The sequence below is a fragment of the Columba livia genome, chromosome 21 (assembly GCF_036013475.1).
Source record: "Columba livia isolate bColLiv1 breed racing homer chromosome 21, bColLiv1.pat.W.v2, whole genome shotgun sequence".
NCBI lineage: Eukaryota > Metazoa > Chordata > Aves > Columbiformes > Columbidae > Columba > Columba livia.
In genome coordinates this window covers 65,977-81,543 of record NC_088622.1, presented here as the reverse complement: position 1 = coordinate 81,543, position 15,567 = coordinate 65,977, and the positions used below count along the sequence as shown (strand labels likewise).

At 53.8% G+C, this 15,567-nt stretch overlaps 2 protein-coding genes and 2 long non-coding RNA genes across 25 annotated transcripts in view; 3 read left to right on the top strand and 1 right to left on the bottom strand.

The window, feature by feature from the left end:
- Nucleotides 1–939, top strand: part of SLC45A1 (solute carrier family 45 member 1) — a 58,884-nt gene extending 57,945 nt beyond the window's left edge. Inside the window, exon 14 of the transcript XR_010467463.1 lies at nucleotides 921–939. The gene's annotated coding sequence lies outside the window, so the exon portion shown is untranslated. The remainder of the gene's footprint in view (nucleotides 1–920) is intronic.
- On the top strand, nucleotides 43–12,104 carry LOC135575962 (collagen alpha-1(I) chain-like). Of its 22 annotated transcripts, none has more exons than XM_065037809.1 (8): nucleotides 43–1,106; nucleotides 1,279–1,483; nucleotides 1,754–1,932; nucleotides 2,260–2,348; nucleotides 3,610–3,758; nucleotides 3,905–4,036; nucleotides 4,178–8,256; nucleotides 8,881–12,104. In XM_065037809.1, exons 1-5 carry the CDS (start codon nucleotides 1,091–1,093, stop codon nucleotides 3,742–3,744), a joined length of 624 nt encoding a protein of 207 aa, XP_064893881.1. In that variant the 5' UTR covers nucleotides 43–1,090; the 3' UTR covers nucleotides 3,745–3,758; nucleotides 3,905–4,036; nucleotides 4,178–8,256; nucleotides 8,881–12,104. The 22 variants fall into 22 exon arrangements, with proteins under 22 accessions (XP_064893881.1, XP_064893880.1, XP_064893879.1 ...); XM_065037808.1 differs by having other exon boundaries at nucleotides 4,135–8,256; XM_065037807.1 differs by having other exon boundaries at nucleotides 4,118–8,256.
- Nucleotides 8,795–9,207, bottom strand: LOC135575941 (uncharacterized). The gene is made up of 2 exons (XR_010467394.1): nucleotides 9,086–9,207; nucleotides 8,795–9,027 (listed from the first exon to the last, which is right to left on the bottom strand). It is a non-coding gene; the product is annotated as an uncharacterized LOC135575941 (long non-coding RNA).
- A 940-nt stretch (nucleotides 12,105–13,044) lies between the features above and the next one.
- Nucleotides 13,045–14,036, top strand: LOC110356670 (uncharacterized). Its single transcript, XR_010467455.1, has 3 exons — nucleotides 13,045–13,228; nucleotides 13,752–13,829; nucleotides 13,919–14,036. It is a non-coding gene; the product is annotated as an uncharacterized LOC110356670 (long non-coding RNA).
- Nucleotides 14,037–15,567: the final 1,531 nt, after the last annotated feature.

Here is a 15,567-nt window from a genome sequence, read left to right as displayed (position 1 = left end):
CAGGGACTTCTGCCCAGAAAGCTGAAGAAATTGCTCTCACGTGAGCTTTAGAGTTGTGCAAAGAGAAGAAGATTAATAGCTGCACTGATTCTAAGCAGGTTTCTTGAATGGTGCAGGCCCTTGAAGCCATTTGAAAAGAATAAAGTATATTAACGGCACAAGGAAGGCAGATTAAACGTGATGCTCCAGTTGCTGGAAGCTGTGCTGTTGCTAGAAAAGTTGCCATCATGCGTTGCAAAGGGCCTCAGAAGGGAAACGCTGATCAGGAAACTGGAAATAAATTGGCAGACGCCGCTGTAAAATCAGCCACTGAAAGGACAGAGACCGGTACAGAAGCCGCGTCTCTGAGCCCAGGTGGCCGTGTCCTCCAGCCAACGTCAGGAAACTGTAACAAAGAGGATAAGCAATTAATAGGAGATTTATAGCTGAATCAGAATTAGGGTCCAAAGGAGCCGTCACTGGTGACGGGAGAGCAGCGGCGCCTCGCGGCGCGGGGAGCTGATGCGCTCTGTCGAGATCAGACGAAAAGGTAAGAGTGAATTTAGAAACTCTGTGCGAACGAGGCAATGGGAAACGTGCTTAGAAAACCATCTTAATAGTATATACAGGGTACAGACAGGAGCAGCTGGACGAGGGAAATGTACCAGGGCAACACTGGCAAAGAGAGTTCCCCAAGCTGCCTGGAAAAGGGGGGTGTCGATACCGGCCGGCACGAACGGCTCCCTTCTCGGGTCGGCCGGAAGCGTTGCCGTGCCGGGGGGCGGCTGCCGGCCTGCAGGCCAGGGGCTGCGGCTGTTTGGGGGGCTGCCCCCGCTTTGTTTTCCTAGGGGAGCCCCCCCCACTTTCGGGGGCTTGTGGGACGTGCACGTGTAAATGACACGGTGTTCCCAGCTGCTCTGTTCTCTGCCTTGTTTTTTCAGATGCCTGTCCCTGTTTTCTCTTCCCGCTTTTGAAGAGAAGCTGCCGAGTTAGCGTACGCTGCGGTGAAGTTCTACAAGATGCAGCCCTCAGGAACCGGTTGACGTGAGGGAAATGCTTTCTGACCGCCTGCGCGGTGAGGGGATGTTTTTAACCTTTTAGCTCCTTCTGCATGACAAGAGGGAGACGTAAGTAACACGTTGTTTAGAAGCTGAGAGCTTAGTTTGTATTTAACTAATAATTAAGAGATGTGTTGTCAGCGAGAAACTAAACGATTATAACTAACCTCATCAAATGAAGTAAAGAATGCGGCTTAGCAGCGCTGCTGACTCTGCCGTCCCGTTTCCTTCCCCGTTTCAGCCGGCGAGGCGGCCGGAGGACCCGCTCTGTGCGGCCGCGGGGCCCACGGAGTCGAGGGCTTTCTCGGCGCGCCCCGGGGATTTCTCTGGAGAGACTCCTCGTCTCGGTCGCATCGCCACGGGGACGGACGAGGACCTCTGGCGAGGGGTCTTTCTTCGCTGGAGCCGGGACCGGGCACGCGCTCGCGAGGCGTCCGTAAGTCGCGGTACGGAATTTAGGCAGGATAGCGCGCACGGGCTTGCAAGCGCCTTAAAGGCGTATGGTAGTTGCTGTGGGGTTGCTCGTGCGGCCAGCTTTTGGTGTCGATTGTTCCGGCGCTCCGTCGCGGTGTAGAGCGGGCTCCGTACGTAGCGGTGAGGCGTACCGCAGTTCGGTTTGTATAAATTGGACAAGGAAGGAAAGGCTGCGGGCAAAGCGCGGTGCTGCACCCGGCCGCCCCAACGCGGAACTCTAATGTGGAATTCCTGTGTTTCAGAGGGGGAGCTGTGACCGCCCCCGTGCTCAGCAGACCCCCCAGCCCGGGTGGGGGGAGCAGCGCCGGAGCGGGAGATGCGGCACCGTCCTCTGTCCCCAGCGTGCCGGGGGGCGGCTGCCGGCCTGTGGGACGTGGCTGCGGCTGTTCGGGGCACTGCCCCCCCATTTTTGGGGGCTCTGGTATGTACATATGTAAATGGCGTTTTAAAGTAATGAGCTGCCCGCTGGGGCTGTTTTCCTTTTCTACCTTTTTTTTTGGAGTGAATAAATGGGGGGACTCGGGGGGTGATGATGCTGTTACTGGAGGAGCAGGCCAGTGAGAGATGGGGGCTTACAGCCCCAAAATGCCTGAACAATCATGGGTCAGTGTTTAGTGGTACTGTGGGGAGGAGAAATTTCTCCCTGTCCGTTGCAGAGAAAACAGAACAATCCCACATCAAAGCTGTCCTAGAGAAGTACTTGCTGTTTGTCATTCCGGTTCTAGAGCAGCCCAATGTCCTGTTAAAGGTTGTGGTGGTGCGGGTCAGGGATCCCCAGGCTGTGCCGAGACCGCAGGACGGCTGCTGGTGGAACAAAGTCAAGGACAACTTCTCAGAGTAAGAATCTTTCTATTTGTTCTCCTCAGGACACATCCCTTTGCCTCTGGACCCCTCACAAGCTTACTCCCCACCTGGTTCCCTCAGAAACCCGTTTCCTTCCAGTTCCTCTGTGATTACCCTGCCTGCCTTTGGGTCCCTGTAGGCTCTTTGGTGGCATCATGGTGCCTGTTTGACCTTTTGCCCCATTAAATTCCCGTCTTTTCTCTCTTCCCCTCAAAACTTCCCCATTTGCTCTTGACACATCCCAGAAGCCCCATTTTTCCCTCTTGTCTCCTCTCAGGACCCCCCATCTGTTGGCCCCTGTCGAGGGTTTAGATTGCAGGGTGACAGTAAAACCCTGGCAGATGTATTGTTAACCCCGTCTCCCCCCGACTTCCCCCTTTTGCCCCTCCCTCTCCCCCCTTCCCACTCAGGACAGGTGACCTGGAGGGAAAGGAGGACAGAGAGAAGAGAGTTGGAAAAATTAACAATGTTTTACTAATGCTACTAATAAGAATAGAGAAAATAATACAAAATATACAAAACCAATCTTGAAAGTCTCAGCAACTGCAGAGTCAGCACCTGAAGTCCTGGACTGGACTCTGCAGCCAACCGGAGCTGGATTCAGTCTCTCAGTAGGCCTCAGTTCGCAGGGACGACTAGCAAGGTCCTCTCCTAATGTCACCATAAGCAAAAGGGACGAAAAAGGGCAAAGAGGACAAGATCCTCATGATCTCCCACTTTTATATGAAGTATTCATGTGAATGGGATGTTATACACAGTTGGTCAGTTTGTTGGTCACCTGTTTCTTGTTGCCCCTCTTGCAAGATGTGAATCTGTCCTTATCAACAAGTTAGCATTCCATTGCAATGTTTACCAAAACATGTATCTGGTTCTCCAGGAAAATGCAGCTAATATGAAGCTTTAGCTGACAGGCAAATTCACTGAAAGAGAAACTTGTTTTTTAACGAAACCAGGACAGCCCCCCCACCCCAGTCCCCTCAGGACTCCTCTGATTCCCATCTGCTCCTCTCAGGACAGCTGAGCTTGTCTTTTGGGGCCCCTGAGAGCCCCCATTTACCTTCTTTTACCTACCTTTGTTGTTGTTCCCAGCCTATCCTGGTGTTTTCCATCCTTCAGGACTTACTTATTACTGTCATGAGAGTCCGAGAGAAAATGAGGAGTGTCTGTGACTTACAACTGTCATTGTTGATCTACAGTGTGTTAGAGATGGATTCTTGCAGGATCTATTTCTGATTCGTCCTTCACTCCTCCCCAGAACGCAGCGCTGGTCCGAGTTCCCCAGCACACGTGTGTGTGTCCAGCCGGGTACGCTGGGGGAGCGCGTCAGGGCGGGCAGACGGCTGAATGGACGCGCTGTCAGCGACTGCGGAACGAGCTGGGGCTGCTTTGACCGTGTCCAGCCTTGTGCGTGTGGTTTGTTTTCACTTGCAGGCTGAAACAGCAGTTTCCTTAATTAAAAACACCCCAACATGTCCCCCAACCCCCAACAAAAATAACGCCAAAAATGCCACTGAAAGAAACACAGGGAGTTTTTAAAAAATTTCCTTTAGCTTTCTCCCCCCGCCAGCCCGCCCTGCTGCGTTCAGTGCAGTGAATGACCGTGAGGAGATGGCTGTGGATCTGGCTGTTGAAGGGTGTGTGAAGGAGAAGGAGGTGTGTGTAGAGCAGGATTGGTGGTGGAGGTGAGTGCAGCTGGTTTGGGTGTGGGGCTGTAAATTCTTTTTGGAGGCTTCCTAGTTTCTGGTGTCACCTGCGGGGTGAAGTGTGACTCTGTGTGCAGGTTTGAAAGGTGCAACGTGCAGAGCTCCCTCATTTGCCACCAGATCTCCCAATCACAGAGACAGCGTCGCTGTGCAGCTGCTAAGGACAGCGCGTCTCGTGCAGAACAGCATCCTTTGTGCTCCGTGTGCGTGTTCCTCCTTTGAAATGAAGTTGGGCCGCCCGGTGTTCCACGTTACGTGTGGTACCTGCTGGGCTGAGTCTCCTCCCCACGCTCCGGTCGGTTCCGTCGCGCTGCCGCAGCCCCGGCAGCACCGCGGCGTTCGCTGGACGCGTTGTTGGCGGAGCCAGCACCGACAATCTTGACACGTCGAGGCGCTGTGGTGGATTTGCCTGGAAATTCCAAGGTCCTGGTGTTTTATTATTTGAACTACTTACTTACTGTAAGACGTTTAGAATTAAAACTTAAATAAGAGCAACCAGAAGAGTCTTTGGGAGTAAATAATGCCTGTCATCTACTCTAGCTGTTACTCAAAACTCTGCAGACAGTAATTATCCCCAATTTATGTAGTAAAATTTTAAAGAGTGGAATATAAATACTGGAGCACTAATTGGAAGTAATACCTGTAGAGAAAAAAACCTCTAGTTTATATCTATAATAAAAAATAATGTGTGCTAGTTAATCCGCCTGGTAGTAATGTAATGATAAAAATGTTGAAGTGTAAATAGATGAAATTATATAGGCATGAGCAATAAGTAAATTTAATTTCAGCTGTTACTTGGTGAACTAGGCAGCAGTTATTCCCAATCTGAATGCTAGTTTAAAAAACACATTGTTTGGAATTCCTTTTAACTGATAAAGGCAGAAAACTAATGTGGAGTCATTGGTAGCTACATTTGAACAACCGTTATGAAATAAACCGCAGACATTAATGACTGCATAGGAAACAAAGTGAGGAAGATTTAAACAGCATTGGAAAGTGATCGGGAGTGTTTAGTATTTAAACTATAACAGAGCCATGAGATTGGAGGCAACAAAGCTCAGAACCAAACAGAGTCAAAACGTTACTTTTTTTTTTTTTTTTTAAGAGAAGTATAAAGGAACCACTAAGTAGTGGCTGTTTATAAATAGAGATATTAAAAAGTTCCCAGGCAGTAATGATTCCCAACAGAACACTAAAAGATATTTAGAGGTAAAATAATATTAGAAAACAATTACGACAGTCTGAATTTAATCACAGCTTTTTTGGGGTTGTGCAAAAACATGACCAGTATTAATTACCTCTGAGTTAAAATAAAAAGACAGCAAACTAGATGTGATTAACAAAAGTTAATTTTAATTTTTCAGTGTGGTATCCAGTCTGGCTTCTCCCTCCAAGGGCGTGGTCTGAGAAAGCCAGACCCCCAACTCCACCCCGTCCAAGCTCCGCCCCTGCCACTCTGTGCCCTCCCCGAGGCGCGTGTCCCTTACAGACCCCTCCCCTTTCATCGCGCTCACCCCCCCAGAAGCATGATGCATTGAAGCCCCGCCCACAGCTCCACCCCCAAACTCAGCCCCTGCTAAACCACGCCCCCTCAGAGCACGTGCTATACAGAGCCCACCGTTCTCTCGGCTCCACCCCTCCCTTCCTAAGCTACGCCCCCTTCGGGCGTGTCCCTCTCCCTACCCCAAGAGGCTCCTCCTATGGGGGCGTGACACACGGAGCCCCCACCCCCTGTCCAGTTCCCCCAGGTGGGCCTCCCAATGGGCGTGTCCTCCCAGTCCCCGCCCCTCAGCACTGATCCCACCCCCGTGGGTGGGGCTACACCCAGCTGCGCGCGGGGCCCCCCCACCCATACATGACCCCTAAGTAACCCCATGGCAGCCCTATGGCTGCCCCACAGGTACCACTATAGCAGCCCTGCTCCTGCCCCGCAAGAGCTCCAGACACGCCTCTGCAGAGCCCCCACAGGCTATCACCGCAGCCGCCCCATCCCGCCCCACGGCCGCCGCTGCGGGACCCCTGGAGCCCCCGGCCCCACACCCGCCCCGCAGCCCCACAGCGCGTGGTCTCGCGGCCCTGGTGCCGGTGAAGCCACGTCCTGGCCGCGGCCGGAGGAGCCGCCGCTTTTCCACCCCCCACATCCCCCAATCGCTGCTGCTGTCGCTGCCGGAGGAGCCGCCGCGGCCGGAGGAGCCACCAGTTTTCCGCCCAGCCCCGACTCTCCTCCTTCCTCCTCAATCGCCGCTGCATGCCGCAATGACACCTCCTCTTCCGCCATCTTGTCTCCCCCTTCTGGGCTCATTCGCTATTTTATACTGAGGGAGGGAGGAGACGGTCTCTGATTGGCTGACGGTGTCAGCTGCGGAAGTCGCCCATTGGCTCATCCCCACGAGGGGTTCTCCGAGGGTGTGGGAGAAAGGCGCTGATTGGTCACCGTGTCGCTGAGGGGAGGAAGGCACTGATTGGCCACTTTCCGCCGAAGTTCGCCCTCCCAGTAACAGGCGCTGATTCGCTAGCGCCCCTGAGGTAGAAAAGGCGCTGATTGGTCGCCTTTTTCCCGCTGACGTTAGACGACAGCAACGAAGCGCTGATTGGGCAGCGCTGCTGACGGGGCGGCTCGTCCATTGGCCGGAGGGCGGGTAGGGGGCGGGACCGGGCGGGACAACGAGGTGATAAATGGGGCGGCGCAGAGCGCGCGCAGGACCAGAAAGGCTTGAGCGGCAGCGCTGGCGGGCCGGTTGAGCACCCCTCCCCCCCGCGAGAAACCCGAGAGCGGCAGGAACGGCGGCCGGAATCAGTTAAGGGGGCGGGTTAGGGCGGTAATTATCGTGCCGGTGTTAATTGGGGCTCGGCGGGTTAATGAGTGACCGGCGGGCTGGGGTGTATCTGGGGGTTTTGATCGGAATTGGGGTTTTAAAGACGCGGGTTTGTGATGGGGGGGGGGGGGGGGGGGGCGATTAAGGCTCCCGGAGCCGCTTTAGCGGTTTAAATGGTTGTGTTGAACGCGGGAGGAGCCGGTTCGGGGCTTTTCTCAGCAATCGGGGCTGGTTCGGGTCCAATTCGGCTTTTAAAAGATGTTTTTACGTAATTTTTGGGTATTTTTGGTGCCGATTTGTGCCAAAAGGCGCCTTTAAAATCTGTTTACTGAGGGTTTATCAGGAGAATTAAAGTTTAAAGCTCGGGGAGATTTGGGGCTTTTCCCCGGGATTTTGAGTCCAAATCGGGTTTTTTTAGAGCCCTTATTTATTTAAATTATTATGTTTAAAGGGTTTGTTTGAGGTTTTGTTTGGAACATTTTGGGCGGGTTTGAGGCTCCTAAGATTTAATTGTTTGGTTTATTATTTGATTTATTATTTCGCTGCGGTTTGGGCGGTTCGGGGCTCCTGAAGACGCTGAGTTGTTTCAATTATTTAGAGCTGTGAGGTGCCGTTTTGGGGCCGTTTGGGTCTAAATCGGCTTTTTAAAAGGTTTATTTAATGCGTTTAAAGTTTGAGGGGCCGATTTGCGACTTTAAAGCTTTTTGAATCTACTTATTGATAAGAATTTATACAATAGATTAATATTTAAAGCCCGGGGGGAGATTTGGGGCTGTTTCCCAGGATTGCGAGTCCAAATGCGTTTTTTTCTGTTAACCGCTTATTAATTTAAATTATTATATTTAAACGGGGCTTTTTGATGTTTTATGAGGTTTTTTTTGAGCATTTTGGGCGGTTCTGAGGCTCCTAAAGCTGCTTAATTGTTTAAATTATTAATTGTTAAAATAATGTAAGTAGTTGTTGAAATAAGCGTGTAAGTTATTGTATTTAAAGCCGGGAGGGGCATTTCGTTGCTTTTTGGGGGGGTTTTAGGGCTGAATTCACTTTATTGAACGTGTCTAGAGCTGGGGGTCCCAGATCTGGTGCTGATTTGGCCCCAAAAAAAGCTTTAAAAATCTATTTATTTATAATTTACTGAATTAATATTTAAGCGGGAACAAATTCGGCTTTTTTAACCCGCCGCCATTTTGTCTCCCCCGTCCCGCTCTCCCCTCACGCTGAGGGGGCCGAGGAGACGCTCGCTGATTGGCCGGTGCCGTCTGGCGGGAAAGCCTCCCCCGGCTCAGCCCCGCTCGGCTGTCTCCGAGGGAGAGAAAGGCGCTGATTGGTCGCTGCCTCTGAGGAGAGAAAGGCGCTGATTGGTCGCCGCCTCCCTAAACCCACGTAATTGTTTACATTGTATTTTAAAATTTATTTATATATTTTAATTTAATTTGACTTATTTTTAATTTAAATTTAAATTATTAAAGTTAATTTTAATTTAATAGTAAATATATAGATTAAATCAATATAGTAATTTGCTACTATAAATGATATAATATGATGAATAGTAGAAGTATATATAATATATAATCTGATATAATTAACCGATCAACTAATATTCATTGATATTATGTAATGAAATTTATAATTAATATATAATGGCATAATATAATGATATCTATAACATACTATTGTAATGATATTAAATATTAATATATATTATATATATTATGTATAATTACTATGTAATGTATCTAATCTATTTTTACATATATATCTTATATAAATCTGTGAGGGACCGTATTTGGGCGGGTTTTTGAGATTTTTAAGGCTGTTTGGTCTCAAATTCAACTTACTTCATTTTGGGGCTGTTTTTAGGATAATTTGTGCTCAAAGAAGCTTTCAAGATCCATTTTTTTGGCAGTTAATTTGCTCACTCGGTTAATGTTGAAGCGGGGGGATTTGGGGCTGTTTCCCAGGACTGTGACACAAATAACGGCCCTTTCCTTCCCTTTCCCACTGCAGCTCCTGCGCAGAGAACAGCGAAGGCAGCCTGGCCACGCCCCCTCCGGCTGACCGCGCCCCCCCCTCCGGCTGACCGCGCCCCCCCCTCCGGCTGACCGCGTGTACCCCCCCCTTGCAACTCGTCTGACCACGTGCCCCCCCCCCCAACTCCAGCTGACTGTGCCCCCCCGCCCCCCCCGGCTGACCGCGCGCCCCGCCACTGCACTCCTGCTGACTGTGCGCCCCCCCCACCTCCTCCGGCTGGCCACATCCCCACTGCACACCATGGCGGGGATGGGGCGGGAGGGGATCACAAGGGTCTATGGGGCGGTGTAGGGGTCAGGGCGGCTGTGGGGTCAATGGGGTTGTTGTGGGGTGAAACACCCCTGAAGAGGCTGAACACCCTGCAGGTGAGTGAACTACACAGTGCCCCACAGTGCCCCATAGCACCTCCATTCTGCCCTACAGATCCACAACACTGCCCCACAGCACCCTATAGCTCCTGCTTGCTGTCCCACAGCACCCCATGGCTTTTCCACTCTGCCCCATATGTCTACAGCAGTGCCACAGAGTACCTCATATGTCTTCCACTCTGCCCCATGGGTGCAGAGTGCTGCCCTACAGCACCCTATGGGTCCTGTACTCTGCCCCATAGATCCACAGTGCTGTCCCACAGCACTGTATAGCTCATCTGGCCTATAGACCCAATGTACTGCCCCACAATGCCTCATAGCTCCTACACTCTGCCCCATAGACCTACAACACTGCCTCACAACACCCCATTGCCTCACAACACTCCATGCTCATTGCCCCATGGATGCCCAGTACTGCCCCACAGCACCATATAGCTCCTGTACTCCGCCCCATACATCCACAGGAGTGCCCCACAGCACCCCATGGCTCCTGCACTCTGCCCCATGGATGCCCAGTACTGCCCCACAGCACCATATAGTTCCTGTACTCTGCCCCATACATCCACAGGAGTGCGCCACAGCACCCCATAGTGACTCTACTCTTCCCCATAGACCCACAGTGCTGCCCCACAGGACTCTACTCTGCCCCTTAGACCCAGAGAGCTGCCTCACAGCAGCCTGTAGGTGCTGCGTTCTGCCCCATTGGTGCAAAGTGCTGCCCCACAGCGCCCCACACCTCTGTCCACCTGACCACCCACCCCTCCTGACTATGCTTGCACTGCCCACTATGGGTGGGTCACAAGGGTCTATGGGGTGGTGTGGGTGTCAGGGGGGCTGTGGGGTCAATGGGGTTGTTGTGGTGTGAAACACCCCTGAAGAGGCTGAACCCCCTACAGGTGAGTGAACCGCATGCTGACCCACAGTGCCCCGTAGCACCTCAGTTCTGCCCTACAGATCCACAACACTGCCCCACAGCACCCTATAGCTCCTGCTTGCTATCCCACGGCACCCCATGGCTTTTCCACGCTGCCCTGTATGTCTACAGCAGTGCCACAGAGTACCTCATATGTCTTCCACTCTGCCCCATGGGTGCAGAGTGCTGCCCTACAGCACCCTATGGGTCCTGTACTCTGCCCCATAGATCCACAGTGCTGTCCCACAGCACCCTATAGCTCCTCTGGCCTATAGACCCAATGTACTGCCCCACAATGCCTCATAGCTCCTACACTCTGCCCCATAAACCCACAACAGTGCCCCACAGCACACAAGACATCCTCCACTCTGCCCCGTAGATCCGCAGCACTGCCCCACAGCACCATATAGTTCCTGTACTCTGCCCCATACATCCACAGGAGTGCCCCACAGCACCCTATAGTGACTCGACTCTTCCCCATAGACCCACAGTGCTGCCCCATAGCACCATATAGCTCCTGTACTCTGCCCCATACATCCACAGGAGTGTGCCACAGCACCCCATAGTGACTCTACTCTTCCCCATAGACCCACAGTGCTGCCCCACAGGACTCTACTCTGCCCCTTAGACCCAGAGAGCTGCCCCACAGCAGCCTGTAGGTGCTGTGTTCTGCCCCATTGGTGCAAAGTGGTGCCCCACAGCGCCCCACACCTCTGTCCACCTGACCACCCTTCCCTCCTGACTACGCCTGCACTGCCCACTATGGGTGGGTCACAAGGGTCTATGGGGCGGGTGTGGGGGTCAGGGGGGCTGTGGGGTCAATGGGGTTGTTGTGGTGTGAAACACCCCTGAAGAGGCTGAACCCCGTACAGGTGAGTGACCCACACAGTGACCCACAGCAGCCCATAGCCCCTCTGCCCTATACAGTCACTGCACCCCATAGCTGCTTTTACTCTGCCCCATAAATGGACAGCAGTGCTCCACAGCACCCTAAGTCTCCACTCTGCCCCATAGACACACAGTGCTGTCCCACAGCACCCCATATCTTGTTCACTCTGCCCTATAGACCCACAGTGTAACCCTACAGCACCCCATAGTTCCTCTGCCCTATAGATCAACAGCCCTGTCCCAGAAAACACCATAGCTTTTTCCCACTAGCCCATAGGCCAGCAGTTCTGCCCTACAGCACACTAGCTCCTGCACCCTGCTCCGTAGACCCACAGCAGTGCCCCACAGTGCCCCACACAGCTGGTCTGCCCTATACATCCACAGCACTGCTCTGCAGCACCATATACTTCCAGCACTCTGGCCCATTGATATGTAGCACCCCACAGTTTCTGCATTCCACCCATAGATTGACATTCCTGGGTCCCCTCACCCCACCAGATGTCCTGGGTTGCGATGCTGCATGGGGCCCTGTGCACAACAAAATGAGGACAGCATGGCTGCTGGGCTCCACCCTGCTTGGAATCCAAGATGGCTGGGGGGGGAAGGGCTGGCAGCCATGCCGGCACTGCCGGAGGGGCTGTTGGTCTGCGCCGTGCTCAGGCGGCAGCTCCCGGCTGTATCCGCTGCCCCTGTGGCCCTGCACCCTGCCCATGGGAACAAGGTGGCTGCCCTGATGGGCGTGGCCATCTCGGCTGCTGTGTTGGGTGGGGCCATGGCTGTCGTGGCTGCCAAGCCTGTGCTGGAAGGGTGGCGCTGAGGTGGGCGGGGCCTGCCTAGGGTGGCCATTTTGGGGTGGGGCCCAAGGTGGGTGGTGGGGCCTGTGGCTCTGTTTACCCCTGATGGCCATCTTGGAAAAGGGCAGCGCCGTGCCGCTGCCATCCTGACATTACTCCCCCAGGGCCGTGTTGGGGGATTTTTAACCTGGTTTTGGGGCCAATTCTCACCCAATAAAATTAAATAATGTAAAAAAACCTTAAGCATTTGGTTTCTTCCATTTCCAGTGAAGGATTTGGGGGTGGGGTTTAGGGTTGAGGGTGGGGCTGAAGGTGTGGGCGGGGCCACTGCCAACCCCACCTCCATCCCAAGCTCTCCCCAATGTGCCTTCCCAAAGGGGTGTGCCCTAACCAGGCCCCCCCCCCTTTCCAAGTACCCCACCCTCCCAGCTGGGCTCCTCCCCCTTGACCCACACTTCCACCCCCATTGGTGGGCTCCCTGCAGGGGGTGTGGCCTACAGACCTACAACTCCTTCCCCTCCCCTGCTGAGCCATGTACCCGACAGGGCATGACAGGGGCAGACAAAGCTCAAGAAAGACCAACAGAGCCAGACAGGGCCTGAGAGAGCTTGAGAAAGTCCAACAGAGCCCGACAGGGCCCTAGAGAGTTTGACAGATCCTCACAGAGCCTGACAAAGCTTGGCAGAGCCCAACAGGATCCGTCAGGGCCTGACAAATCTTGTCAGTTCCTGATAGAGACTCAATGTGTATGACAGAGCCCTGGGGGTCTCAACAGAGCCTGAGAAATCTTGACAGGGCTCAGCAGACCCCAACAGGTCTCGACAGAGCCCTAGAGAGCCCATCAAAGCCTGAAAGACCCCAAGAGGTCTCGACAGGGCCCTACAGAGCCCATCAAAACCTGATAGAGCCTGACAGACCCCAAGAGGTCTCGACAGGGCCCTACAGAGCCCATCAAAGCCTGACAGAGCCTGACAGACCCCAAGAGGTCTCGACAGGGCTTCACAAAAACCAACAATGTCTGACAGAGCCCGACAGGAGTGCAGGTGCTGTCACTTCCAGTGAGGGTCCAGGTGATTTGATAAGGGTGGTGGGTGGGGCCTGGGGTGATTGACCCCTCCCCTTAACCAGGGGATTGTGGGAAGGGGTGGGCGGGGCTCAGGGTATTTGAGCCCCAGTCCCCAGGAAGGGAGCTTATTCTGCTTCTGGGCTGCTTGGGTGCTGGTTCTCTGCTGCTCCTTTAGCAGTTGGCAGCTTTTGAGCTGTTTAAGCTACATGGGCAGATGTGTTTGGAGAAGTGGAGATGTCTGCTTGAGGTAGAACCTTCAGGAGCGGAGAAGCTTCAATAGCAGCTGTAGTTGAAAGTAAGTTTCTAACTATTTTTCTTCTATTGAATCAATTCCTGGTACTTTGCGTTTTCCCTAAATACCTGATTGCAATGGAGATGGGGTGTTAATTCTTGGTTTGTATTGGTGTGTAACAAGTTGCTGATACAATTTCTCCTCCTAGCATGCTCAGGTTATCTACCGGGGTTAGGATGAGCATCCTGTATCTGTAGGGGGAGTTTTAGCATTTCTGAAGGAAACAGCAGGACCATAAGGCAGAGTGTCTTTCAAGCTACGGGGTGGCTCATGGCCTCCCTGATCACCACAGAACAGTGTGTTGTCCACAGACCCTTTGCAGTGTGCGGTGGACCCTGGTAGATCATTCAAATGTAACTGCCAGAACTCGGTCAAGGCGAGCAATAGCTAGGGAACTAGTACGGACAACCATGATCTGAGTGCTCATTATTGTGTATGTGTTTTCGTATTGTGGGTGATGAAGGGGAAAGTGGCAACTTTCTGGTTTGTCCCGAGCAATACAGTTCTTTGTTTCTCGCCGTCTTAGGCGTCACCAGCGCTGAGGCTTTCTGACCGCGCCAGCGGCACGACACGCCGACCGGACCGCCCTGGAGCTCAGCAGGAGGTGGGTGTCGCGGACGGGGTCGGCGTTTGCCCTGCGGCGCCGTGCGCCGGCGCGGCTTAGCGAGCGCGTGCTTTCTCGTGCTCCTGCAGGCGCTGAAGAGGAACCCGGTGACGCGGGAAGACGGCCCTTGGCGCACGTGGCTTTTTCCTCTGCCGAAGATGGGTTCGGTCCCTCGGCCCTCTGAAAGCTAAGTGGAGGCGCATGGGCTGGGAAGGGGCTGGGAATCACAGGGACGGGGGGTTTAGCTCTGCTAAGGGCAAGGGCCGTCCAGGAACCGCGCCCTTGGCGCGGGTCAAGGGCCCGGGGACCTTTACAGTGCGATGCCAGCGTGTGCCAGGCAGGGCAGCTCCAGCCTGCGTCTGCGTTGTGGTGTAGTTCGGGAAGCCTGCCTTGCACCCGTCAGCCAGTCCTGGGGTCTCGTTGCGTTCGAGGGGCACGGAAGGCCTCTCGGGTGCCATCCCGGCATCTGGAACGCCGGTGCCGATTGGGCGCCGGTTTTCTGGTGTCGGCAGCCGAAAGCGAGGCGGGTTCTTGCCTTTCGGCTGCTTCTGTTCAGGGGTGTTTGTGGCGTTGTCCTGGGCTGTGCCGGCAGCCGTGCTCTCTACCCATCCAGTCTAAGGGACTGGCACTTCTTCCCAGCATCTTGAAGGTTTTAAGTCTTGTAGCGGCTTCTCGTATTTGCGCCGTCTCTGCGTGTTTGTGCCAGAGCCGCCGTCTCATAAGAGGCCGTGACGTTCGGCTCTCATTTTTCTGGGGTTGCAGTAGAGGCTCCTCGCCTCACCACTGCCTCCCCGCAGGTTATTTTTACTGTTGCCGTCTCTGGTTCGGAGTAATTTCTGTTGTGGAGCATTTTTGGTGTTATTGCTGTCGGGTCATCTATAATGTTGCGTGGAGCATCTGTCTAAGCACGTGCGCGTTTGGCTCGGAGCTGCTCTGCCCGGAGGTGTAGAGTCAGGAGCGGGCGGACTGAGTTTAGGAGTCCACGATTGATCTGTGGACATGTTATCCTGCGCAGGCAGAGGTTCTGCGGTCATCTGGGACGGAGTAGCCGTGGGCAGGGGAGCAGACAGTCCGTTCCCCAGTGGTTTTTGGGACTCAATTAGACCTTGTTGTGGGATTCCTGAATAGAAAGCAGACCTGTGGAACGGTCAAGCTGTTGATGAGCTGCTGGGTAACTTGTTGAATACCTTGATTTCAGATGCAGAGGGACAACTTGGCACGAAACAGCGACGGAGGAGGCGAGCCGAGCGCCGGAAGCAAGTGGGTCTGTGCGTGGTGGGAGCAGGAAGCTGTGCCGTGTGGCTCTAGCTGAGTTTGGTCGTTTCTCTCTTTTCTAGCCGTGAAGCAGAGTGGAAAGCTGGGTATCGGCAGCGCAGCTCCTCTGGCAAGGTGAGCACAGAGCCGTGGTAGGGGCGAGCAGGAGCGTGGGGCCAGGGTTTCGTTCAAAGAGCTACAGTTCTTTGTTTCTCGCTGTCTTAGGCGTCACCAGCGCTGAGGGTTTGTGACCGTGCCCGCGCCATGACACGCTGACCGGACCGCCCTGGAACTCAGCAGGAGGTGGGTGTCGCGGACGGCGTCGGCATTTGTCCCGCGACGCCGCGTGCCGGCGTGTCTTAGCGAGCGCGTGCTTTCTCGTGCTCCTGCAGGCGCTGAAGAGGAACCTGGCGACGCGGGAAGACGGCCGTTGGCGCACGTGGCGTTTTCCTCTGCCGAAGATGGGTTCGGTCCCTCGGCCCTC